Source organism: Alternaria ethzedia (genome assembly GCF_023757985.1).
Source record: "Alternaria ethzedia strain BMP 0044 chromosome Unknown scaffold_11, whole genome shotgun sequence".
NCBI classification, from domain to species: domain Eukaryota; kingdom Fungi; phylum Ascomycota; class Dothideomycetes; order Pleosporales; family Pleosporaceae; genus Alternaria; species Alternaria ethzedia.
This window is the reverse complement of record NW_026056204.1, coordinates 805,514-816,863: the sequence shown is the minus strand read 5'-3', so window position 1 is coordinate 816,863 and position 11,350 is coordinate 805,514. Positions and strand designations below refer to the sequence as shown.

Genomic DNA, 11,350 nt, shown 5'->3' with positions numbered 1-11,350 from the left:
TAGGTCTAACGGAGTAAACGGAGATGAGGTTTGTCTTGGTAGGCCGTGTGGTGTTAGCGGTGACCACATTTGTGCTGTTAGCTGACATGAAATCTCGCTGTGAGAAAGTACCTTCTAGTTCCGCTGGGTCTTGACAGGACGTGATCGATCGAACTTGAAGAGGCTGGTACAGCATTATGCACTTGTTCAACCTCTCGTTTCAGAGGCGAAAGGGGTGAGCCTTAGTTTCGCGAAGCTCTTGTGGAAGGCGGTTGTGAACGTCTGTCATGATGTAACAATTCAATTCAACACTGCGCAGGGGAACCGCAGAGCTGCATCTAACACCAGACCCAGGCCATAAAGGCGGTATATCGTTCCAAACGCCTGTATTGCAAACCCAAAATGCAAAGATGGAAACGCCGAACTATTTCCGTAAACACCGATCCGTGAGTGCGTACGCAATCCTAAAGTACAAAGAATTATGAGATATTAACAGGCCATGTCGGGCACGGTTCGTCGTTAGTCGTGACTTCAGAGGCGTCATAAACGCATGGGCAAAAGTATCAGAATATCTGAAAGACAGGGACGTCAGGCTAGCTGACGCTCTGCGAAAGAGCTGAAGATAGATGAGACGCAAACTTGGCGTCAATGCCGTCTTCCTGTACGCCGAGGCCGAGGCCTATACCACTATCGTCATGGTTTGGCTCTTGTTGGGAAGTGTTCATGTCGTACTCGTACTGAAAGCTCATGTTGTATTGTGATGATGGTTGAGTAAATCGTCCAGCATTGACTGATGATCTTGCGTTAGTCAACTACCATGTGAGGCTAAGTTGTGAATGAATAAACTCACCTTCCTGATTTGACCCATTGTCCTGGATGGTGACATGGCTAGCGTTGGATATGAAGGATTGATCTGGTCCAAAGTCGGCTTCCAGGCTGCTATACCTGCTCTCGTTGTTGCTGCCGCTGCCACCGTTGGTCATGGCCGCATTGAGGGATTCACCCATTACAGGCGAGTAGTTGGACGAGCTCCAGTCTGGGGGCGCATGGCCTAGAAACCCACCTAGTGAAGCTAACCATTGCGCCATCTCATCCACGAAGACCTTGGTGAGCCACCAACCTTGGAAACTGATTCCATTCTCGACGGTGATCTCGCGTATGGCGGCCGAACCAAGCGCACTGATGCAGTGCATGATCGTGCGAGCGTGTGCGCCAGGAAAGCGGGACGGCAATTGTGTCAAGAATGCTGCGATACGATCGATGACGGACTCTGAAGGATCTGCGGGTGGGTCGGGATATGCTGCGCGATGAATGGTACCGGAAGGCAATTGGATCTCCTGTGGTAGCGGGCCTAGCATCGAGCGGATCTCGGTAGTTAGGATGTTGTAAACCTCCTCGTGCGCACAGGAGGCGGGCAATTCGTTGGCAATGATGCGTTTGATGTTGACGTGCTCCAGCCAGTCAGCAAACATCTGGGTGCGATGGCTCTCTGCGGTGAGCATGACTGCTGCTGCGTGTGCAGCGGAATTCACACGAAGCATCTGTCGGAGAAGATGTGCGAACAATGTAGCGGGTTCCAGCTTTGCTTCGAGTACATGTATGGGCAGCGGCGCGAACTTGGCGGCAATATGTGCATGTAACGTCTTTGCAACGTTGTCGAGGAATTTTAATACTGCCGGTGGCGCTACCTGAAGGGTGAGCTGGGAAACGTTGCGAATCATCTTCTGGTACATCATCCAGTCGCACTCCTTGATCCATGGAGCCAGTTCGGGTGAAGCGAACAACTTCTGCACTGGCACAGTTAATGTCCCGTGGAAAGTACCAAAGAGGCGGAAGAATTGCTTCTCCTTGCAGTATCGCACTGAGTCGACCAGCGAAACGACATGTGAGCGGTACATGGCGACGAGATTATCGGCGGAATCGGGATCGGTACGCGCTGGTAAATAGGGTTTAATGTCAGGCAATTCGACTACGAAAGCATCTGGAGCTTCGAGGATATCTGGCGTTGGAAACTTGAGCTCGTGCTCGTACGACGTCTTGGTACGCGCGTGAGATGGGTAGAAATTGGACGAGTAGATGTCGGTGAACAAGACGCCGCGGGACGAGGCTGGAGTGTAGTAAGTGTTCTGCGGCTCCACGCGAGCCTCTCGTGGTGGAAAATGTGCGCTGTCTGCAGGTAACCGGGGGATAGCACTGAAGCTGTTAGCAATTGGCACACCAAGTTGTGGAAGGCACATACTCAAGGTTGAGTCTCGGTGTCCCAGAAGCCTGACGCTTCATAGCATGATGGGCAGCGGGGCCGTTGCTGCCCCGACGTGCCTCTTCGCCACTGTCGTTGTCGTTGATGAGTTCGAGATCGACGTAATGGTACTTGGACTCTCCGCGAACACCAAGGCGCCTGGTCTGGATGCCGGGGAAAATGACGCGAACGAGCTTGCCGAAAGATGCTGGGTTCAGGGGGATAACGCGATCGGTGCCGCAGCGCTCTGCGTACTTGGAGTAGACGCGGTTGCGCGGTACTGACGTCTTCGCAACACGGCAGACAGACTGTAACCTGGGGCGCGTTAGCACTGTTCCTGCGTGGAGGCGAAGTACCTACCATAACATGGCGAACAGTTGTTTCGACTTCTCTGCCTTGGATGTTCTGTCATTCTGGATGACCTCAGCTGCGACCTCCTTGAGGTTGCGGCCTTCGTTCTGATTCAGCAGCTGGCGCAATTCCTTGTCGTTGGTCGCGGCACCTGAGGTCGATGGCCTTTTTTTCTTATCCTCCGTATCCATCGGCGGCGCCATGAAACTGTGTTGCTGCGAATGTTGTGAATGCTGAGAGAGGGAGTTCTGGTAGGCATGGTGATCGGGTTGTGCGGGCTGACCGTTCGGTTGAGGGTGAGACGCGGTTGGGTCGGCTGGGTAACCAAGATACTGCTGAACACTCTCCAGACTCATGTTGATAAGCTGGTCCTGCGCGCTGACCTGTTGCGCGGCTTGGAGTAATGCAGGCTGTAACGCTTCACTGGTAGTGAATGGAGCATGATACTGCGGCTGCTGGGGAAATTGGTTGGGCCGCGGTTGCTGCGGTTGTTGGAATTGCTCGAACGAATGCACGCTCGTCGTCGACGCGCGTGAAAGAGGACGATTGCTTCTCGTAGACATTGACGTATTCGATCGTGACCGGCGGATATCGGTCATGTTGCGGACGCCGGCTGGCAGATTTTCCGTATGTTTACACCAAAACAATGCGATGGCAACGGCGCTGAGGAGGCGGCAACACAGTCGGCAGAGTGTCTAAAGTACGCGACGGTAATCCCAAGAAGACCAAGGTGTCGTGAGTAGGCTGATGGCGCTGCTCGCGTGTAGCTCGAGTCTCAGCTGTTTTCGGGGCTGGCGGGTTTGTTTGTTTGGGCCAGGGACTAGCTCAACACGTTGTTCCGGCAGATAGGATGTCACCAACGTGGTAGAATGCTCCGCAGAAGAATATCCGGCTCCAACAAGGGTCGTAGGCGTCGTCGGTCGCCCTCGAGCGGGTTTGTTGTGGGATAGGAATTGGATGTTTACGCTTCCGTCTGAACTCGGTCACGCCTGCAGCAACGGAGACTGGCCGGCGCGCTTGGACCTCAACGGTCACGTGCAAGTCGTCATAATGCCCGTGCAATCGCACTACTCTCTAATTGCCAATGTAAAGGAAAAAGAGACAGGTGAATGCGACATTACCAACGCCCGGGATACGGCTTCGTCGAACGGCTGGACCGATGCACGCGATCTTGTCTCATCGGCATGCCATTGCTGCGTTCTGGCTGGCTCGTGAAAGGCGGTGACGTATTTAGCGATGACGAGCCCACTTCCTCCATCCCACAATCTCCAGGCTCCACGTTCCTGCTCCTCCCTACCTACTGAACACATTGCAGCCCCTCTGCTTCTTCAACCAAAACCCGTTGCATCCCACCCTTTCGCAACCCATCACACCCAACCTCCCAACAGCCCTCAACATGTCTGTCCAGGATAGAGCCCAGGCCCAGCTGTCGCAGCTCGACAAAGAGGTAAGCGCTCTCGCTTCTGCACAAGGCACAATTGTCAAAATACGCCTTGTCCCGACGATTCCGACAGGAAAAGCAATGGTTTTGATATGAAGCCACGTTTACTGACGATGTTGTGTTCCAGCTGTCCAAGTACCCCGCACTCAACAACTTTGAGAAGCAGACGTCGGTCCCCAAGGTCTACATGATCCTTGGTCTCGCTGGTCTCTACTTCTTCCTCATCTTCTTCAACATTGCCGGAGAGTTCCTCGTCAACATTGCTGGATTCATCATTCCCGGTTACTACTCGCTCGAGGCTCTCTTCAGCGCCAGCAAGGTCGATGACACCCAGTGGTTGACTGTATGTGTACCCCGCTTTCTTATCGCTGGCAAGACAGCTGGCCAAATTGTGTCCACAATAAACTTGGGATGGGGCTAATGTGATGCCGCAGTACTGGGTTACCTTTGCCTTCTTGACCGTCTTCGAGAGCGCTGTGAACGCCGTCTACTGGTTCCGTAAGTACAGCCAGATCGTCTGCATGATCCGCAACTGACGTCCGCAGCCTTCTACTACACCTTCAAGTTTGTCCTTATCCTCTGGATGTCTCTTCCCCAGACTGCGTATGTAGCAGCCCCGTCGCGCACATTAATGCAAGCTTACACTCCCTAGTGGTGCCCAGATCGTCTTCCGCTCATTCCTTCAGCCCGTCTTCTCGCGCTACTTCTCCGCGACAGGCTCCACCGCTGCCGACCTCCGTGCCAAGGCCGACTCAGCTGGCAAGCCTCATGCCTCGTAGAGCAGTCGCGAGCATAACACTCTTCTGGCAGTCGCACGGCTAGACGATAATGACAAGGACGAAGTTCGGGATATAACCTCTGCTGTGCATGAGAGACCCAGCTTCTCAAGGTGTGCGGCTGTTGCAGCTTGGAAACGCTGCATGGACAATGGTTTACGAGCTACGGATAGCGTTCATGACAGGGTTGACGTACGAAAGAAGAGGCAGGCATCCTTACGTTTCATGATCATTTGCCCATAAGGGAACCAATCGGGTAGGAAGTTGTGGTCTTTGGCAGTGGGTTTTGGTGAATCGCTTGCGAGCAATAATATGATGTACCGAGTCTGGGCGAGCCCTCTGGCTAGAACCAATTACATATTCATTACCATTTTCAATCAAGGTCTCATATTCATGTTTACGGAAAGGAACCTTCGGCGACTTTCCTGATGATTCAAGTACAAGAGTTGTCTAAAGAACCATACGCTATCATGGATGGATCTGAAGTTGCTGGCTATCCGTAGCGACTGGGATACCGTTGTGCTATCCTACTCAGCAACATTACATTGCCTACGATCCTTAGTGGTGGGATGTACATTGCGGTCAAACAACTAACGTTTGTCCCAGACGCACTCGGCTTTGGCAGCTAGATCGTGTACGGCATCCCCATACTCCTGTTCATCATGAGTCCAAGAAAAGTGCAGATTAACTCGTCTTAGATGTAAACAATAAGCCAGGTTGGATAACTTCATGCCTGTCATCACGGTGTTTGATTGTGTCGTCATAATATCTACCATCATTACACAGACTGCAACCGAACGGGCGCTAAGAAGGCATACATAGGTTTGTGAACCGCTTATTCAATGGCCTCAGGCATCGTGCCGCGCTGATGAGCCAAGATTACAGATTTCCTCAGACCTCGGGATTGTGGGGCCGGAAATTGGCTTGTTAGGTTGGCACCAATAAGACCCGAGTGGCTCTGATTATGTAATGACCTTAGCTCGCGACAGCCGCCTGGGTTCCATCAGGGGACTTGACCGCTCCTCCTGAGACACCTAACCGCCATCCATCCCGCAACCATTAGTGAGGATTCTACTGACGACTCGATGTCCGACGACTCAACTTCCGACAACTCAACTTCCGACGACTCAACTTCCGACGACTCGACTTCCAACAACTCGAATTCCGACAACGACTCAAACTCTAGAACCACCACTGTTGCGATCCGTTCTAGGACTGCTGCCATAAGTTCTAAGAACGCTGCAATCCGTTACAGGGCTGCTGCAATCCGTTCCAGGACTGCTGCATCCGTTTCTAGGAATGATGCATCTTTTTCTTGGGGTGCTACATCTCTTTCTTGGAGAGATGCATCCCTTTTTAGGACTGAAGCATCCCTCTCTTGGGATGATGTAATCCGTTCTGGGACCACTGTAATTAGTTCCAGGACTGCTGCAATCCGTTCTGAGACTGCTGTAATCCGTTCTGAGACTGATGCAATCCGTTCTGAGGCTCATGCAATCTGGTCTGAAGCCATGCGCGATACACCTTCAACATCGTCCGACTCTGAGGAAGAACACTCCGATACCTGCAACAGCGACGACATGAACGAAGACACACGGGAGTACTACGAAGAACTTGCGCTAAATCCACGTCGGCCCCGGTCATTTGACCGCTTCCTCGATCTACCAAAGGAGCTGCGTCTTATGATCTACGAATATGCGGCAGATTGCCAACGTCGCTTTCGATTCGTGAATCGATACGTTGCCATCACGAACTACGAATCCATAACGCCCATTCATCTCACGTGTCGAGCAATTTGTGCGGAGGCTGCACATCTGATGAAATCTATCGTTGAAGCACAGCGAGTCCCGCAAGCAATGCGAGTCCCCCGTATCATCGTTAATGAACGGTCATGGGATAAAATGGACGGTAACAGTGAGGTTATCAGCAAGATTTGCAGAGTGTGCGAAGAAGCCAGATCAAAGAAAGTCAGCGTAAAGAAGGTGGACAAAATCATGCGGAAATCGGATGCAGACCAATATGGCAAAACGGGTTGGCCATACCACCAATACTCCGAGCGAGCATGCGAGGTCATTGCCAACTTTGCCAACTCCGCGGCCATGTATTTCGCTCGGCACGATCCTGAGAAGGCTCCTTCGTTATCTTTTCCCCGATTGTCCAACGATGCTATCGTAGTTTATGTCGCGTTGGTAGATGCTCCGATTGAAGAAACTCCGTTCTTCCGGAGTTTCTTCAAAGACGTAGGAGTTGAAATGCAACAGCATGTCGGTCCTTGTATGGACTCTACCGAGGACATCCGCGAACGATACTCTGTCATTGGAGAGGAAAATGATTACGATGGCAAGCACAGCGTCGTCCTGTACGATGTAAGGCGGGAGCCACGAGAATGGGAAGAGGGAGAACCTCCTCTTGAAGTCTACTACGAGGGTGTTATTGATGAAGAAGCTTGGGAGCGGGACTGGACATAATGCGCTAGGGAACTATGGAAAGGATCTATTACGGTACGGATGTTGAGAAGGGGGTGTGGAAAGGTTGAAGAGCGTTCAAGATGCTCGTGATACGCTTTCAATCGGGACGGACATGGGTGGCACAAACTTGCTCGTGTTTCTTTTAAGGTTATGCTTTGTTGGTATTATATTTTCTCCTCCAGAAAGATGCCATCGAAACCCATCCTAGGGCCTTAATAAAACTTTTGAAGATGTCATCTCCTCTTTTCCCACAGAATTCAATCTGCTCACTTATCAGTGTCTGTGCTAGATTGCCTTGCTAGGATTAGGCTCCGGAAGCTCTTCAAGCCATTTAGCGTAATAAGTGGTCTCTCCTAGACCATGTTCACTGACGTCTTCCGGGATTGTGATACCATTGGCACGATAAAGTTTCCCGACTGTTGGTATTGGCGCGCCTTCTAACAATTTGGCGTACACAGGAAATCGTGCATCACGATCAACCTCAAGGTACGTGACTAAGACGGACTCGAACAAAGGCTTGATGCAAGCATAGGTGACGCGGCCCTCAATCTTCCAGCAGATGCCAGTCTTCAGACTAGCAGGTTCTGGATTCCTCGCCAGTTCGATGCTCTTGATGTCGTGGATGCTGCTGTAGAGACCGAGACTGCAGAACTTGCCGATGACTTTATACGTCTTATAGAGCATATCTGGCAATTCCTCGTACAAGGGCGCAGTAGCTGAAGAGATGAAGTGGCATTTGATGGTTTCGCTCCGGGGAAAGCCACATGGCAGTATCGTGAAAGTCATCAGGCCGTCTTCGCCTTCGTCGGCCCAACATTGCTCTACTCTGACGATGGTGCCGGTGAACATTATCGTGGTCGGCAGTGGGCCTCCTATGTTGACTTGGTCAAACTCAGGGCCTACGTTTTGTGCGATAACCCTGTCCCATTTTGTGATGTTCCAAAAGTTCCCGTGATCATCTTGTCCCTCTACCATGAGAGCGTCCGCGATGTCATGGGGATGAATCCCCCTCTTCCGCATGGCTTCGCGCAGGGAACTAGACTGCGACTTGAGAAAGTCGTTCGATAAAGCTCTGAAGCCACCGGCTAGGTCGATCCTCGTTTCCGTCATGTCTTCATTGTTCAAACACCAGAGCAAATAGCTGGGGCTGGTGTCTGCGACTTGTTTGATGGTCTCGCAAGCACACTGAGGCGATAGCTACAACGACAGCACGAAGCATCATCGATTACAGCGCGGAATTTCCATTCGAAGTGTCGCACGTTGAGGGACGACATGCAATTTACGAGTGGAAGGTAGGTGACGCAGGTAGAATGGTAATCACCGTGACACGTTCAGGGATCCTTGCAGCACACGCTCGGGCCACGTCAGCCCCCACTTTCAAACGGCTGTGACCGCCGTGAGGATGACTATTCGCATTCTCCGCTTGTGACCCTCACATCGTGGTGCGGTAGTGTCTTCAAGTATTGACCAAAAGCTCCTTGTCGACTTCGTCTCTCATTCGTGTACTCCAGGGCGTATCACTGTTTGTGGTTTAGCAACGCGTCGTGCAGGTGCTCTACATCGCCGACGCGTTGCGCGTAACTTCGAGCCGCGTACCCTCACTTAAGTTGCGGCACAATTTCCTATGCATACCGTGTTATGCGATCGAGATCCCCCCGCCTGTAGCGCTTGACTATTTCTTCTCAGGTCCGAACTTGATTCTGCAAAATTCTCCTCTGGCCTTTCTGCGATCTCGTATTCAAGCGAACGACTTCTTCTGATACCCACGATGAGCTCCGGCGTTAAGCGACAGCGACAACCAGCCGCATCCTCCAATGCCGAGTCCTCAAAGAAGCGACGTACCCAGACGCGCGCAGCACCCAAGAGCCGCGGCCCCTACCGTTTCACCTTCGGTAAATTTAAAGGCAAGACAATACAAGAAGCATACGATGAAGACTATGATTATATCGAAGACTTCATCGTCTTCAAGGGGATGATAGGTCGGAACGATATACTTAAGAAAAATCCTGCCCTGAGAGCTGGTCTGCGCGACCTACCGAAATCCTGGTTGGAACGAAACTCAAGCTTAGAACGACTTCTGGACAACGACCAGCCAGGTGGTCCCAGTATATACGAATACGAGGCCATGGTTCCGAATCAAGGCATGATGAAAATGAACGAAAGGAGCAGTAGCTGCAGGTTCTGGGAAGCGACCGATGGTGCCGTTGTCAGCGCGTCTCATCAAAGCGCACCTACTGTCAAACTCGAAGACTTCGCAGAGGCGCTGGACGATTCTCATTTCACCAAGAGACTAAGTCCGATACACATAGCGTTCACTGCCACGGTCATACACGTCGAGCGGAGTTTTACAGACTTCGGAATGGGTGGCTCGGACTTCGATCCTTTTAAGATACTGCCATGTGGTTGGCCGTGGGAATCTCCTCTGAGCACTGAAGTTAACGTTGCAATTACCGGTCAGGACACGGTGTGGGCAGAGAATCGGAAGCCTCTGGTATACGGGCACTATCGCTTCAGTGGAAGTCTCGGTACCGGGTCTTCCCCTCCCACGGGCTGGCCTAAGAGTCTCGACGTTCTCAAGGATCCGGAGACTGTCGAACCGAGCAGCGGGTGCTGCTTTCGAATTGCTGGCAAAGTCAAAAAGGTGGATGGTAGGAGTGTCAAAGTGAGCGTCAAGAGGGAGAAGGCTCGTTATGCGGATGGCTGGGAGAAGGATGTCACTGTGGAACTGTCGGAAGGTGTCCAGGAGCCTGAACTTGACGCGTCATATGTATTCAACGGCCATCTCGAGCCATTCACCAAGGTGTTTAAGGATATCAAGTTCATCGCAGAGACTTGTAACAGGACCGGAAAAACTCCATCTTAAGCATATATTCAAAAGCGTCACCGCAGGTGCAATCAGCTGAACGCACAAATGGCTTGTGGCCGTATTTGCGGTGCAATACTAAGTGCATTTTTGCACAAGATCTAGTCTCTACATTATAACAATCTGCTTCACCTTCCCCTCCTCCTGAACCTTCATGCTATGACGTTTGATGTTTAGACGGCAGAACAGTCAGTCCCTCCACTCCAACAGCAACTTTTCCTCTTCGCCAAAATCTCCATCTTTCTCAACAATACCCAGATCCTCCAGCTCGCGCTCAAAGTTCTTGGGCTTGTACTCCTTCCCCGCCAACTCTGCGACTTGCTTAGCCAGTGCATTGCGTTCGTCTCTCATCTCCGCAAAGAGCAGAAACCAGGGGGTTTCGGGGCTGAGTCCCTCACACTGCAGCCGGCTTCCTTTCCCAGCCCCCGTTTCACATCTGAGCGTTGTCGTTCGCCAAGTCCACCGACATGTCGTGCATCTCCAGTATTTCCACTTCTTGGGCCGGTCACATGTGGTACATTTTTGGTCATGAGGCCCCATGTAAGTCGTCTCTACTTTATCTTCTTTAAATAGGGCTGGACAGTCGACACAATCGAAAGCTTCATCTTTTGAAATCGGGTCTCCGATATTGGATCTCGGTGACTGTGGCGATCGATATCTCTCTCGTGAGGACGGTGGATGATCTTCGGACGAGGGCGGTGAATATCTGTATCGTGGGGACGTTGAATATCTTTCTTGTGATCGCATCCGGCTTGCTTCTCGTAAAGGGGAGGAATATCTCCCTTGTCGATACGGTAGATATTCTCTTGGTGGAGGCGATCGCAACAATTTTGGTCTTTCATTCCAGCGATCCTCCTGATATTCTGGTTCACTGTAGCGGGCCATTGAAAGAGTAGATTGCGTGATACCAAATGAGGATATTGCACCAATGAGATTGGTGCGGTGGATGTGTGTAGAATACCAATCAGAAGACCAATCCGGCAGACAATTTATATTACCAATATGTGTCAACGAAGCTGTCATAAGAGAAAGGAATGGAGTGAGACACGTCTGTGGCAGAAACTGACTCTTTTACTGGCTCTAGACGGGGACCCAATGACTCTGAGTCAGAAAAGTTACGTTGAACAAAACCATTTCACCGTAACCTGTTGGCGTTTCCTGTCACGAAGAGTAAGTATGAAGACTCAATTCATTTTGCATGTCAGTGCGGCATGACGCAGTGGAGGTAAACAA

General features: G+C 51.4%; 6 protein-coding genes across 6 annotated transcripts; 3 read left to right on the top strand and 3 right to left on the bottom strand.

Annotated features, from left to right (window-relative positions):
* Positions 1 to 572: 572 nt before the first annotated feature.
* On the bottom strand, positions 573 to 3,168 carry J4E87_005527 (uncharacterized protein; the record flags this gene model as incomplete). The annotated part of the gene is made up of 4 exons (XM_049377140.1): positions 573 to 769; positions 830 to 2,172; positions 2,219 to 2,533; positions 2,579 to 3,168. The coding sequence occupies 4 exons, from the start codon at positions 3,166 to 3,168 to the stop codon at positions 573 to 575; spliced, it is 2,445 nt and encodes an 814-aa protein (XP_049233365.1).
* A 797-nt stretch (positions 3,169 to 3,965) lies between these two features.
* Positions 3,966 to 4,789, top strand: YOP1 (ER membrane protein DP1/Yop1; the record flags this gene model as incomplete). Its single annotated transcript, XM_049377139.1, has 5 exons — positions 3,966 to 4,016; positions 4,138 to 4,353; positions 4,445 to 4,508; positions 4,556 to 4,613; positions 4,663 to 4,789. The coding sequence occupies 5 exons, from the start codon at positions 3,966 to 3,968 to the stop codon at positions 4,787 to 4,789; spliced, it is 516 nt and encodes a 171-aa protein (XP_049233364.1).
* A 1,508-nt stretch (positions 4,790 to 6,297) lies between these two features.
* Positions 6,298 to 7,254, top strand: J4E87_005525 (uncharacterized protein; the record flags this gene model as incomplete). The annotated part of the gene is made up of 1 exon (XM_049377138.1): positions 6,298 to 7,254. The coding sequence occupies one exon, from the start codon at positions 6,298 to 6,300 to the stop codon at positions 7,252 to 7,254; it is 957 nt and encodes a 318-aa protein (XP_049233363.1).
* A 285-nt stretch (positions 7,255 to 7,539) lies between these two features.
* J4E87_005524 (uncharacterized protein) lies at positions 7,540 to 8,364 on the bottom strand (the record flags this gene model as incomplete). The annotated part of the gene is made up of 1 exon (XM_049377137.1): positions 7,540 to 8,364. One exon carries the CDS (start codon positions 8,362 to 8,364, stop codon positions 7,540 to 7,542), a length of 825 nt encoding a protein of 274 aa, XP_049233362.1.
* A 704-nt stretch (positions 8,365 to 9,068) lies between these two features.
* Positions 9,069 to 10,117, top strand: J4E87_005523 (uncharacterized protein; the record flags this gene model as incomplete). The annotated part of the gene is made up of 2 exons (XM_049377136.1): positions 9,069 to 9,075; positions 9,111 to 10,117. The coding sequence occupies 2 exons, from the start codon at positions 9,069 to 9,071 to the stop codon at positions 10,115 to 10,117; spliced, it is 1,014 nt and encodes a 337-aa protein (XP_049233361.1).
* A 108-nt stretch (positions 10,118 to 10,225) lies between these two features.
* Positions 10,226 to 10,468, bottom strand: J4E87_005522 (uncharacterized protein; the record flags this gene model as incomplete). The annotated part of the gene is made up of 2 exons (XM_049377135.1): positions 10,226 to 10,274; positions 10,320 to 10,468. The coding sequence occupies 2 exons, from the start codon at positions 10,466 to 10,468 to the stop codon at positions 10,226 to 10,228; spliced, it is 198 nt and encodes a 65-aa protein (XP_049233360.1).
* Between the last annotated feature and the right edge of the window lie 882 nt (positions 10,469 to 11,350).